The 13290-nt window shown below is 39.1% G+C and overlaps 1 protein-coding gene across 1 annotated transcript in view; it reads right to left on the bottom strand.

The window, feature by feature from the left end:
• LOC124795077 (mitochondrial DNA helicase) overlaps positions 1-13290 on the bottom strand; it is a 55311-nt gene that overhangs the window by 28758 nt on the left and 13263 nt on the right. The window contains exons 2-3 of the mRNA XM_047258892.1: positions 4567-4805; positions 4194-4476 (exon numbers count right to left, since the gene is read on the bottom strand). Coding sequence (XP_047114848.1) covers positions 4194-4476; positions 4567-4805 — 522 coding nt within the window. The remainder of the gene's footprint in view (positions 1-4193; positions 4477-4566; positions 4806-13290) is intronic.

Genomic DNA, 13290 nt, shown 5'->3' with positions numbered 1-13290 from the left:
CTCATGATTATCAAGGGAATGATATTAGCCTATCTGTAGTTCGTTGTTAGTACATTTTACACATATCCCTAAAGATTCTCCTTTATGATGTGATGTATTGAACACAAAGTGTGAATTAATTAATTAATTAATTAATTAATTATTGACTGTTGAACACAACAGCAGTCACAGATAACTGTAATAACAGTATAAAACCAGATGATTCATAAGTTTGCAGTTTCAGAATGTGATGCTGTAATACCTATGGTAGAAAGAGCAGAACATGCATATTAACAAATAAAAAATGTGTCCCATGTTTATATTCATAATAAGCACTACTGTGCACAAGTAGACTTACTTACTTACTTACTTACTTACAGTGGGAACACTGAGATCATCAATTAAACCTTATTTTTTGGTTCCCCAGTAATTGTTACTTGTTAATGAACAAAAAAGATATTGCATAAATTATAAAACATAAGTGCTTACAGACAGTTCAATGAGGCTGGCTGTTTACGAATTGCTAATTAACAGACTGATTGGGCCTAAACACTGACTCCATCAATCTAATGCATAAAACATGCCCAAAAACCCAAAGAAATAAACAACCTGAATGAGTTAGTTGCAGATATCACAGCGAACTACTCAGTTCATTCTAATGGATGTAAAGGGAAGAAGCACTTGTTTATCATGCCACAAGGAGCATGGTTCCTAGAACTGTTCCAATCATAGAAGACAAGTGCTAATCAGCTGGGACAATACAGATTGTGCAAGCAGTGCCTTCATAAATACATTAGTATGTTAGTTATGAGGGCCCAGCAGCAGATAATCTGGAAAGTTGTTTTAAAGAATGAGCAACAATCTCTGGCTATTTGTTGATGATGCTATGGTATACAGGAAGGTGTCATCACTGAGTGAGTCCAGGAGTATACAAGATAACTTAGGAAAAAATTCTAGAATGAAATTTTCACCCTACAGTGGAGTGTGCGCTGATATGAAACTTTCTGGCAGATTAAAACTGTGTGCCGGACCGAGACTCGAACTCGGGACCTTTGCCTTTCGCGGGCAAGTGTTCTACTGACTGAGCTACCCAAGCACGACTCACGCCCCGTCCTCACAGCTTTAATTCCGCCAGTACCTCGTCTCCTACCTTCCAAACTTCACAGAAGCTCTCCTGCGAACCTCGCAGAGTGAAAATCTCATTCTGGAAACATCCCGTAGGCTGTGGCTAAGCCATGTCTCCGCAATATCCTTTCTTCCAGGAGAACTAATTCTGCAAGTTTCGCAGGAGAGCTTCTGTGAAGTTTGGAAGGTAGGAGACGAGGTACTGGCAGAATTAAAGCTGTGAGGACGGGGCGTGAGTCGTGCTTGGGTAGCTCAGTCGGTAGAGCACTTGCCCGCGAAAGACAAAGGTCCCGAGTTCGAGTCTCGGTCCGGCACACAGTTTTAATCTGCCAGAAAGTTTCATATCAGTGCACACTCCGCTGTAGAGTGAAAATTTCATTCTAGAAACATCCCCCAGGCTGTGGCTAAGCCATGTCTCCGCAATGTCCTTTCTTCCAGGTGTGTTAGTTCTGCAAGGTTCGCAGGAGAGCTTCTGTGAAGTTTGGAAGGTAGGAGACGAGGTACTGGCAGAATTAAAGCTGTGAGGATGGGGCGTGAGTTGTGCTTGGGTAGCTCAAGCGGTAGAGCACTTGCCCGCGAAAGGCAAAGGTCCACAAGTTCGAGTCTCGGTCCAGCACACGGTTTTAATCTGCCAGAAAGTTTCAAAAAAAATTTTAGTTTGTGTGATAAACAGCGGCTCATTCAAAATGAAGAAAAATGTAACTTAATGCAAATGAGTAGGGAAAACAATTCCATAATGTTCACATACAATTCTAATGGCATGCTGCATGACACAGTCATGTTGATTAAATACGAGGGCCGTTCAGAAAGTAACCTCCGGTTGATTTAAAAAAATACACCAAGTTAAAAAAAAATATTTTAATATATACATCTTACAACTACATATTTGCACTATTTTTCTACATAGTCTCCATAGCGATTGAGGCACTTATCGTATCTCTTCACAAGCTTTGAAATTCCTTCTGCATAAAAATCACCCGCTTGTGCCTGGAGCCAGCCTGTGACCGCATCTTTGAGCTCTTCGTCGTCATCAAACCGCTGTGACCCGAGCCATTTCTTCAAATGCATGAAGAGGTGATAATCACTTGGTGCCAGGTCTGGGCTGTAAGGTGGATGGTTGATAACGTCCCACTTGAAGGACTCAAGGAGGGCCGTTGTTCTGCGAGCAGAGTGAGGACGGGCATTATCGTGCAAAAAAACGATACCGGAAGGCAGCATACCACGGCGTTTGTTCTGTATAGCCCATCGTAACTTTTTTATTGTTTCACAGTACACGTCTTGATTAATGGTCGTACCACGTTCCATGAATTCAACCAACAACACCCCTTTGGCATCCCAAAACACCGTTACCATCAGTTTTCTGGCAGAAAAATCTTGCGAGGCTTTTCTTGGTTTGGTAGGCGAATTTGGATGTGCCCACATCTTTGATTGTTCTTTTGTCTCAGGGTTCACGTACTTAATCCAGGTTTCGTCACCGGTCACGATTCTGTTTAACAATGGTTCTCCTTCGTCCTCATAACGTGACAGAAAGTCTAATGCAGAGGCCATTCTTTGAGTTTTGTGGTGGTCGGTAAGAATTTTGGGCACCCATCGTGCACAGAACTTACGGTAACCCAATCTTGCTGTCACTATCTCGTACAAGAGAGTCTTAGAAATCTGTGGAAAACCAGTAGACAACTCCGACATTGAGAAACGTCGATTTTCACGAACTTTTGCATCAACTGTCTGAACGAGTTCGTCAGTCACCAATGATGGTCTACCACTCCTCTCTTCGTCATGAACGTTTTCTCGTCCACTTTTAAATAAACGTACCCATTCACGGACAACTCCTTCACTCATAACTCTTGGTCCGTACACGGCACAAAGCTCACGATGAATAGCTGCTGCAGAATATCCTTTGGCTGTAAAAAACCTTATGACAGCACGCACTTCACATTTGGCGGGGTTTTCTATTGCAGCACACATTTCAAACTGCCACAAAAACTAAACTAGCGCAGGTACGACGTTCACTCGACCACGGCTTGATGCCGACTGACCTGTTGAGTGCGTGAACGCACAGATGGCATCGCTACTCCCCCCACAACCCGCACTGTGACCAATCGGAGGTTACTTTCTGAACCGCCCTCGTATCAAGGCACTACAATGCAAAGCAATATGAAATCGAACAAGCACATAAGGATAGCAGTAGGGAGAGGAAATGGTTGATTTAGTTTTACTGGTAGAATTTTAGGATAGTGTGTTTCATCTTTAAAGGAGACCACATACAGAACACTAGTGCACCATTTTTGAGAACTGCAAATGTTTGGGATCCCCACGAGGTCAAATTAATGGAAAACATTGAAGCAATTCAGAGGGAAGGCTGCTTGATTTGTTACCAGTAGGTTTGATCAACATGCAAGTATTACAGAGGTGCTTTGTGAACTCAAACGGGAATCCCTAGATGGAAGACAACATTCTTTTCTTGAAACAGTATTGAGAAAATTAAAGAGAACTGGCATTTGACTGCACAACAATTCTACTGCCACCAATGTACCTTCCCCATAAGGATCATGAAGATAAGACAAATAAGCACTTGTATGAGCCTTGATAATCATGAGAATTAATCTACCTCCTTCACTCACTCACAACCACCCACCCACTCACCTAGACAGTCATTTTTCCCCTGCTCTATTTGAAATTGGATCAGGAGAGGAAATGTCTTGTAATGGTACTGAGTAACCTCCACCGCATTCCAGACAATGGGTTACATAGTATACTTGTAGATGCAGAAAGGAACATGAGGTACTGAACAATAGTGGGCAAAGGATGGTCTTGTCTTAAAAGCTGGTTCACAAACTACAAAGTTTTTTGACTCAATTCTCAAATACTGTTCTCTTATTCCTGGAATTAGTCTATACGAAAGTATGAGGAATAATGAGTTCCTTTCATTATGGTATTCAGCCAACACCACTGAATAATTTTATAAGTTTTCTGGTAGAATTTTCTCATACCCTGTATATCTACACAATTACTCTTCATTACTGTATACCAGAAAAGATCAGTACTAATAATTATAAACATAACAAAGTTAGTAATAATTAGCAACTGACCATGTGGGAGACACAGCACATGAAAGGCTGGCTTCTGAGAAAGCAGGACCAGAGCATCTAGTACTGAAGATACAATAACAGCTGTGTGATGTTTTGCACCTTTCGATACCTGTGGATTAAGAAAGCCTCCACAACCACTATGTGGAATGGTTTCTTCACCAGTTCTCGTAAGTATTTTAATTCCTGCTATTTCTTCTTCAATACTGTGCAAAGGAAAATACAATTTTGAGGCCTCCAAGTCTATCCTTGCACCACATTGCAAAAGAACTGATAATGGAACATTCTGAAAAAATTATAATAATATGAAACCTCAGCATATGTGTTTTATAACACCACATATGCATAATGAAGCTTCATTCGTTACTTTACTTACATTTATGTCAAATAAGCGTAATTCAGTGAGTAGCTGAGATTCTGGTACATCATGAAGAGCTGCTGTGGTATTTTCAAGATTCTTCCAGTACTGTTTCACTTTGTCATTTGAAATAGTGATATGTTTTAAAATGTCATTTTCAGATTTCGAAAAAGGCTTCTTCTTTTTGTGCTGCTGTATGACTTTCTCCATAATATCCCAAGGACCAGCATGCTTACATTTATAGCAAACAAAATACCCTGAAAAACAACACAATTAAATTAGTCCTATATTAGGATTATTAATTCCCACCAAAACTGTAGGACTAACAGGAAAAACTGTAGGGCCTATATCCTTCAGCTCTTGCACTCATACACTGTTCCATGAGATGACACAGGAAGATAAGAGAGCAGAAGAAAAGTCTAAGAGAAATAGACAATGAAGATAAGGAAATGTTGGTTCAAATTCTTTAAAGAAAATGTGTAAGGTGTGGGATAGACTCACAATTACCAATGATATTGCCAACTACGAAAATATTGTATGGATGTTATCTTTTGTTGAATAATTATTATATCAAATTATTTACATGAAGCAAATTTCATTTTTAAACCCTATCACTCATGTATTTTGCCAAACTGTTTGTTGGCCAAATCAGTATGCATGTGTACCTAATATGTTCCAAAATGCTGCACATAAAAACTGGATTTTCCAGTGCTCATACCACAGGTGCTATTGATGATAAAAAGACATGGTCAGCTGCTTTGGATAGCCCTTGAGCTAGAGACTACTTGTATACCCGACAGAAGGATCATCTTAGTGTCACTATCCTACAGTACAGGATCAAGGTATGAGTGCTATACACTTGCTCCTCCTTAGGCAAATGGACCAAATCAGTTTTTTCTTTTTGGGTTAGATGTGGCCTATCTTGCATCTTAAGGGGCTTATTGAGCCAGCAAACCACTCAAATTTTAGCAGTATATTCTCTAGCCATTAATCTAGAAAAACCACCTCCCTCAGTTATCAAGAAACTCCCCAAAGACTTACTTTTTGGGTATCAGAACCTAGCCATGCATTCTGAGAAGGCTATGTACAGCAAATGGCTGTAATTTTTTTGATGTGTTTCTAAGATCCCAATCTCAAACAACCTTGAAAATTTTCTTCGTATCTTTATCGGTTTGTGAGATAAAGACATTCAAAGTTGTCCTACTTAAACATGTAAAATATGCACTTAAAATCCGGTGAGAGGCGAAAATGTCATTTATAATGTGACGTAGCGAGGAGAAATATGCTGGGAACTCCACACTGTAGTACTGAAACAAATGCAAAATTTTTGTGCACATAAAATCTGGTCTGAGGTGTAAATTTAGTTTTATGTTTTTTCAATTTCACAAAAGAAAACTATCAGAATTTTTACTGATCCATCAAGTTCTTTTCGTATGAGGGACATGTCCTGCTGTAGCAGGGAAAAGAAAGGAATTAGCAGAAAGATGCTCCTATCAGAACACAAAAAAATGTTAATATGTTCATGCTTAATAAAAGTGGGGTACCAGCTGCCTCATTCTACATTCGTCAAAACCTTTCAAAACTTTCCAAAAAATTTTGGCACGCAAACATATTCACACTTTTTACGCTTAAAGAGAAGAAGAGTGTGGCAGTGGCAAAGACATGGAAAAGGAATATATACTGGAAGGTAGTATTAGAAAGAGCAAATGAGACAATAGTAGTATGAGAGAAAGAGAGGGAGATAGTGACATTGGAACATAGTTGACAGTGACATAATGGTGCTAGTGGTGCTAGGAAGAGATTGAAGGAGACAGTGGCAAGGAGGGGGGGGGGGGGAGGGGGGACACAGAAAGAAGAGTGTGACAGTGAGAAGAGACAGCAGCATTAGCAAGGAAAGAATGATATATCAGAGTAAGAGAGAGCAATAGGGATACAACGATAGTGAGAGGAGACTGTAGCAGTAGGACAGAACAAAGGGGACTATGGCTGTGACACAGGAGACAATGACAGAGACACAGAGAGATAATGACAACGAGTTGGGCTGAGTGAATGAGTGAGAAGGGGCAACTCGGACTGGGTGTGTATGAGCAGCTTACAGCAATTGACTTATGGGTGTAAGAGTTACAGTTAGGAGAACTTGAGAGTCTTTGGTGAGTTGTATATTAAAAAGTACGAATATCTTAGGGTGTCAAATCTATTGGGAAAATTTTTAAAGGTGCTAAGGGACCTGGTACATCATTTCTCAGTCAGAGACTTTTAAATAAACAGAAATGCACTCGCATTTTATGTTCTCTGATAGGAGCATTTTTGTGTTGGTTATCTATACTTGATGATTAGTATTACAAATGATATGAAAGTGACGCATTGCTTAGTGATTCATATTCACATCTGTTTGAATGAGAGAAATTGCACTGGATATTACCAGAACAGTATTTCTCATTGTATAATTAACAAAAATAAAACAATGGAATATAACTATAAAATAATAACCAAAATATACATGGTCAAGTGAGAATTATGTTACAGAGTCTTTAGGGAATGAACAGTATAATAAACCTGCATCACAAGTTTACTAACAAGAAAGTATGACTAATGTCAATATGTTCACACTAATAACTTCTTCTTCTGACACTAGTACTTAAATATCTGCACTACAAAAAGATTATGCCATAGGGCAGAATTGAAATACAGTACACAAACTATGCTAGCAATCCTACTAGCAGGTCAATGCAATGAGAGATTTCTATGTGCAAGACAAGCAGAACTGACCTTTCTGTTTAACTTATCCGCCTGCCGGTGCCACCTCAATTAGTTATCCACCTGGATTCCTAAGGACCTCATACACAGAATTTTCATCAAATGTGTGTTCATTAATCTCCTTTTTCATTATCTGTAACTCATTTTCATTAATTTCAAAGTGCATACCTTGAGCCTTTTTATAAGTGATGGTTAAATAGCTTGCCATGAAGCCACTGCAAGCCTGCTCCATTTTCCTCCGGTCTGTGTCTGATATGGATGAGATCCTTTTTTCTTGTATCATCAGCAAACATTACAGTTTTTGAAGAGCCTTTCAATGTCTTTGCTAAATTAATTTTGTAGGTCACACACCATATTTAATGATTTCTCCCTCTTGTGTCTTTTGTAAATGTGGTCCTCATTTTTCTGTTATCAAGATATGTCTCTGCCCATGTAAGATGAATAGCAACACTTGTTTTTCTCATAAAATTTTATGATTTGCACAATCAAAGACCTTGGAAACATCAATAAAAGGGTATATTTTTTCTTTATTTGGTTCCACCAGAACTCTGAGATCACATATCCATATGTCTGTAGAGAACACTTTCCACAACCCAAGTTGAACTACTGTAAACAGGTTACTGTCAGAAAAGTGGCTATAAACATGTTACGTGCTACCTTAAAAAATTAATGAGGGTGACAGGTCTAAAATTAAAGAACACTCGTTGTTGTTGTGGTCTTCAGTCCTGAGACTGGTTTGATGCAGCTCTCCATGCTACTCTATCCTGTGCAAGCTTCTTCATCTCCCAGTACCCACTGCAACCTACATCCTTCTGAATCTGCTTAGTGTATTGATCTCTTGGTCTCCCTCTACGATTTTTACCCACCACGCTGCCCTCCAATCCTAAATTTGTGATCCCTTGATGCCTCAGAACATGTCCTACCAACCGGTCCCTTCTTCTTGTCAAGTTGTACCACAAACTCCTCTTCTCTCCAATTCTATTCAATACCTCCTCATTAGTTATGTGATCTACCCATGTAATCTTCAGCTTTCTTCTGTAACACCACATTTCGAGAGCTTCTATTCTCTTCTTGTCCAAACTATTCATCGTCCATGTTTCACTTCCATACATGGCTACACTCCATACAAATACTTTCAGAAACGACTTCCTGACACTTAAATCTATACTCGATGTAAACAAATTTCTCTTCTTCAGAAACGCTTTCCTTGCCATTACCAGCCTACATTTTATATCCTCTCTACTTCGACCATCATCAGTTATTTTGCTCCCCAAAATAGCAAAACTCCTTTACTAGTTTAAGTGTCTCATTCCCTAATCTAATTCCCTCAGCATCACCCGACTTAATTCGACTACATTCCATTATCCCCGTTTTGCTTTTGTTGATGTTCATCATATATCCTCCTTTCAAGACACTGTCCATTCCATTCAACTGCTCTTCCAAGCCCTTTGCTGTCTCTGACAGAATTACAATGTCATCGGAGAACCTCAAAGTTTTTATTTCTTCTCCATGGATTTTAATACCTACTCCGAATTTTTCTTTTGTTTCCTTCACTGCTTGCTCAATATAGAGATTGAATAACATCGGGGAGAGGCTACAACCCTGTCTCACTCCCTTCCCAACCACTGCTTCCCTTTCATGTCCCTCGACTCTTATTACTGCCATCTGGTTTCTGTAAAAATTGTGAATAGCTTTTCGCTCCCTGTATTTTACCCCTGCCACCTTCAGAATTTGAAAGAGAGTATTCCAGTCAACATTGTAAAAAGCTTTCTCTAAGTCTACAAATACTAGAAACGTAGGTTTGCCTTTCCTTAATCTTTCTTGTAAGATAAGTCGTAAGGTCAGTATTGCCTCACGTGTTCCAACATTTCTACGGAATCCAAACTGATCTTCCCCAAGGTCTGCTTTTACCAGTTTTTCCATTCGTCTGTAAAGAATTCGTGTTAGTATTTTGCAGCCGTGACTTATTAAACTGATAGTTTGGTAATTTTCACATTTGTCAACACCTGCTTTCTTTGGGATTTGAATTATTATATTCTTCTTGAAGTCTGAGGGTATTTCGCCTGTTTCATACATCTTGCTCACCAGATGGTAGAGTTTTGTCAGGACTGGCTCTCCCAAAGCTGTCAGTAGTTCTAATGGAATGTTGTCTACTCCGGGGGCCTTGTTTCGACTCAGGTCTTTCAGTGCTCTGTCAAACACTTCACGCAGTATCATATCTCCCATTTCATCTTCACCTACATCCTGTTCCATTTCCATAATATTGTCCTCAAGTACATCACACTTATATAGACCCTCTATATACTCCTTCCACCTTTGTGCTTTCCCTTCTTTGCTTAGAACTGGGTTTCCATCTGAGCTCTTGATGTTCATACAAGTGGTTCTCTTACCTCCAAGGGTCTCTTTAATTTTCCTGTAGGCAGTATCTATCTTACCCCTAGTGAGGTAAGCCTCTACATCCTTACATTTGTCCTCTAGCCATCCCTGCTTAGCCATTTTGCACTTCCTCTCGATCTCATTTTTGAGACGTTTGTATTCCTTTTTGCTGCTTCATTTACTGCATTTTTATATTTTCTCCTTTCATCAATTAAATCCAGTATTTCTTCTGTTACCCAAGGATTTCTACTAGGCCTCGTCTTTTTACCTACTTGATCCTTTGCTGCCTTCACTACTTTGTCCCTCAAAGCTACCCATTCTTCTTCTACTGTATTTCTTTCCCTCATTCCTGCCAATTGTTCCCTTATGCTCTCCATGAAACTCTGTGCAACTTCTGGTTCTTTCAGTTTATCCAGGTCCCATCTCCTTAAATTCCCACCTTTTAGCAGTTTCTTCAGTTTTAATCTACAGGTCATAACCAATAGATTGTGGTCCGAGTCCACATCTGCCCCTGGAAATGTCTTACAATTTAAAACCTGGTTTCTAAATCTCTGTCTTACCATTATATAATCTATGTGATACCTTTTAGTATCTCCAGGGTTCTTCCATGTATACAACCTTCTTTCATGATTCTTGAACCAAGTGTTCGCAATGATTAAGTTATGCTCTGTGCAAAATTCTACCAGACAGCTCCCTCTTTCATTTCTTACCCCCAATCCATATTCACCTACTATGTTTCCTTCTTTCCCTTTTACTACTCTCGAATTCCAGTCACCCACAACTATTAAATTTTTGTCTCCCTTCACTACCTGAATAATTTCTTTTATCTCGTCATACATTTCATCAATTTCTTCATCATCTGCAGAGCTAGTTGGCATATAAACTTGTACTACTGTAGTTGGCATGGGCTTCGTGTCTATCTTGGCCACAATAATGCGTTCACTATGCTGTTTGTAGTAGCTTACCCGCACTCCTATTTTTTCCTTTTTTTAAATTCATTATTAAACCTACTCCTGCATTACCCCTGTTTGGTTTTGTATTTATAATCCTGTATTCACCTGATCAGAAGTCTTGTTCCTCCTGCCACCGAACTTCACTAATTCCCACTATATCTTACTTTAACCTATCCATTTCCCTTTTTAAATTTTCTAACCTACCTGCCCAATTAAGGGATCTGACATTACACGCTCCGATCCGTAGAACACCAGGTTTCTTTCTCCTGATAACGATGTCCTCTTGAGTAGTCCCCGCCTGGAGATCCGAATGGGGGACTATTTTACCTCCAGAATATTTTACCCAAGAGGACGCCATCGTCATTTAACCACACAGTAAAGCTGCATGCCCTCGGGAAAAATTACGGCTGTAGTTTCCCCTTGCTTTCAGCTGTTCGCAGTACCAGCACAGCAAGGCCATTTTGGTTAGTGTTACAAGGCCAGATCAGTCAATCATCCAGACTGCAGCCCCTGCAACTACTGAAAAGGCTGCTGCCCCTCTTCAGGAACCACACGTTTGTCTGGCCTCTCAACAGATAACCCTCCGTTGTGGTTGCACCTACGGTACGGCCATCTGTATCGCTGAGTCACGCAAGCCTCCCCACCAAAAGCAAGGTCCATGGTTCATGGGGGAAGAAGAATGCTCACTTATCTTATAAATAACACCCATTTATAAGAACACTCACTTATCTTATAAATGGGTGAATGGGTGTTACCATTGCCTATTTCAGTCTATTGGGAAATTCACCTTGACTCATCAACTAATTACACAGGTAATTCAAGGACAATGTTGTCAAATCAGCACCAATACTGTGGTTGAAATAACAGCAAACTAGAAGAGTTAATGCTTTTCAGCAACATAATTATTTTTAAGGTTTTGAACATGGCTGTGATCAGGAACCGTAATTAATTACCATGTCACAAAATTCCAGCCAACTGGTTGCAAATAGAATATAAAATTCTTTAAGTAGTTTTCAACGCCAACTAGGGACGCCTTCTTCAGAAGAAACTGTTACTACATGTGAGGTAACAGTTTCTTCAGAAGAAGGCGCCCCTAGTTGGCATTGAAAACTATTTACAGAATTTTATATTCTATTTGCAACCAGTTGGCTGGAATTTTGTGACATTCTAATTATTTTTATAATCTCTTTAATATCTGATATGCCAAAATTGATGTCTGCTGGTAGGATTTCCAGTGCCTGCCTAAGTAAATCTACCAGATCTGCTTTTGGTGATCCACTTTTCCACATTGTGTTCAGGTACTTTAAGAAAGAATTAATTCAATTTAGTGGTACATGATTTGAGTTTAACATTGTCTGCCACACTGCTATTGTCATCATGGAGTTGAATATCATTTGCCTTGCCAATTTTATCCTTATACACATAGTAATTGCATGACATTGCCTTTGTTTTTTTTTTTTTCTTCTTTGAATTTTTTGTGCACAGGGAATGGTTTTTGCTTTTTGGGTAACACAGTGAAGAATTTCACTCTATTGCTTATAGTGTGCCTTTATGTCCTGATAGCTAGTCCTCTGGATTAAACACAGCCAGATGTTAGCCATAATTTTTCTCAGCTTTCACTCTACCCTTTTGCTTCATTACAGATGAAAGATGAGGTGGTATCATGTTGCCTGTTATGTCCAAAAACACCTGTCTCACATGATTATGTAGCCCTCAGAGAGCCACATCACCCATATAGAACGAACAGTGGAAAACAAAGATCTAGACAGGGACAACGAAACTAAACTGCTCAGGCAGTGAATAGGTATACCTCTACAGAGAAATTAGGACTGGCTTTACCTATTTTGAGAATCAAACCAAATTATATTTCTGATGTCCCCATGTCTGCACACCCAGATCTCAATTTTCGAAAGTTTCCCTAACACAGTTTAGGTGAAAGTGTCAAAGAACATAAAAAATGCTACATCACTCACTACTTGATTGAAACTGCGTGAGTTAAAATGCACCAGAATTTGTATCTTCTTCTCTGGAAGACACTTTCCTTTCCCTTCATTCTGAACTGATTGTTGTATCTTTGATTGGATAAATATTCAATTGGTAAAGACATTTTCTGTAGTTAATTAAGTAAGAAAAAGGTCATGGAAGCTCCTGTAGTTTCCACATATTCTCAGTTCACCTCGTATTTGCTTGCTAATAGAGATAAATTGATTCTTTCTGTTTATTTGACAGTATGGGCATTTGGTTGATATGACTAACATACGCAGCACAATCAACACAAGGAAGGAAAACTAGGCTTTTACATCTCATCAATGATGAGTTTGTTAAAGATGAAATTTTGGTACTCAAATGAGAGTCCAGTGCCCAAACTATGGCATGACTCATTTGTTTGGAAGAATCAAGAAAAATATTTCACTGCTTGAAATGTGGAACTGATTTATCTTAGCTAAAACATTCATCCATTATGAATGATAGACATATTGTACCCTCAGTTTAATTTTCAAAAGACATTTGTTTGTAAAGATTCCCACAGGCAACACATCTAAAAATTCTCTGTTCTCAGTACTCTCGCCAGTGTTAAGGTCTAATACCTACATAGTTCTTACTCTTTTTTTCCAAATACACAATATCTATAATTACAATTTTTTGGAATTTTACA

The sequence above is a fragment of the Schistocerca piceifrons genome, chromosome 4 (genome assembly GCF_021461385.2).
Source record: "Schistocerca piceifrons isolate TAMUIC-IGC-003096 chromosome 4, iqSchPice1.1, whole genome shotgun sequence".
NCBI lineage: Eukaryota > Metazoa > Arthropoda > Insecta > Orthoptera > Acrididae > Schistocerca > Schistocerca piceifrons.
The sequence above is the reverse complement of the archived record's forward strand: the minus strand, read 5'-3'. Positions and strand labels throughout refer to the sequence as shown.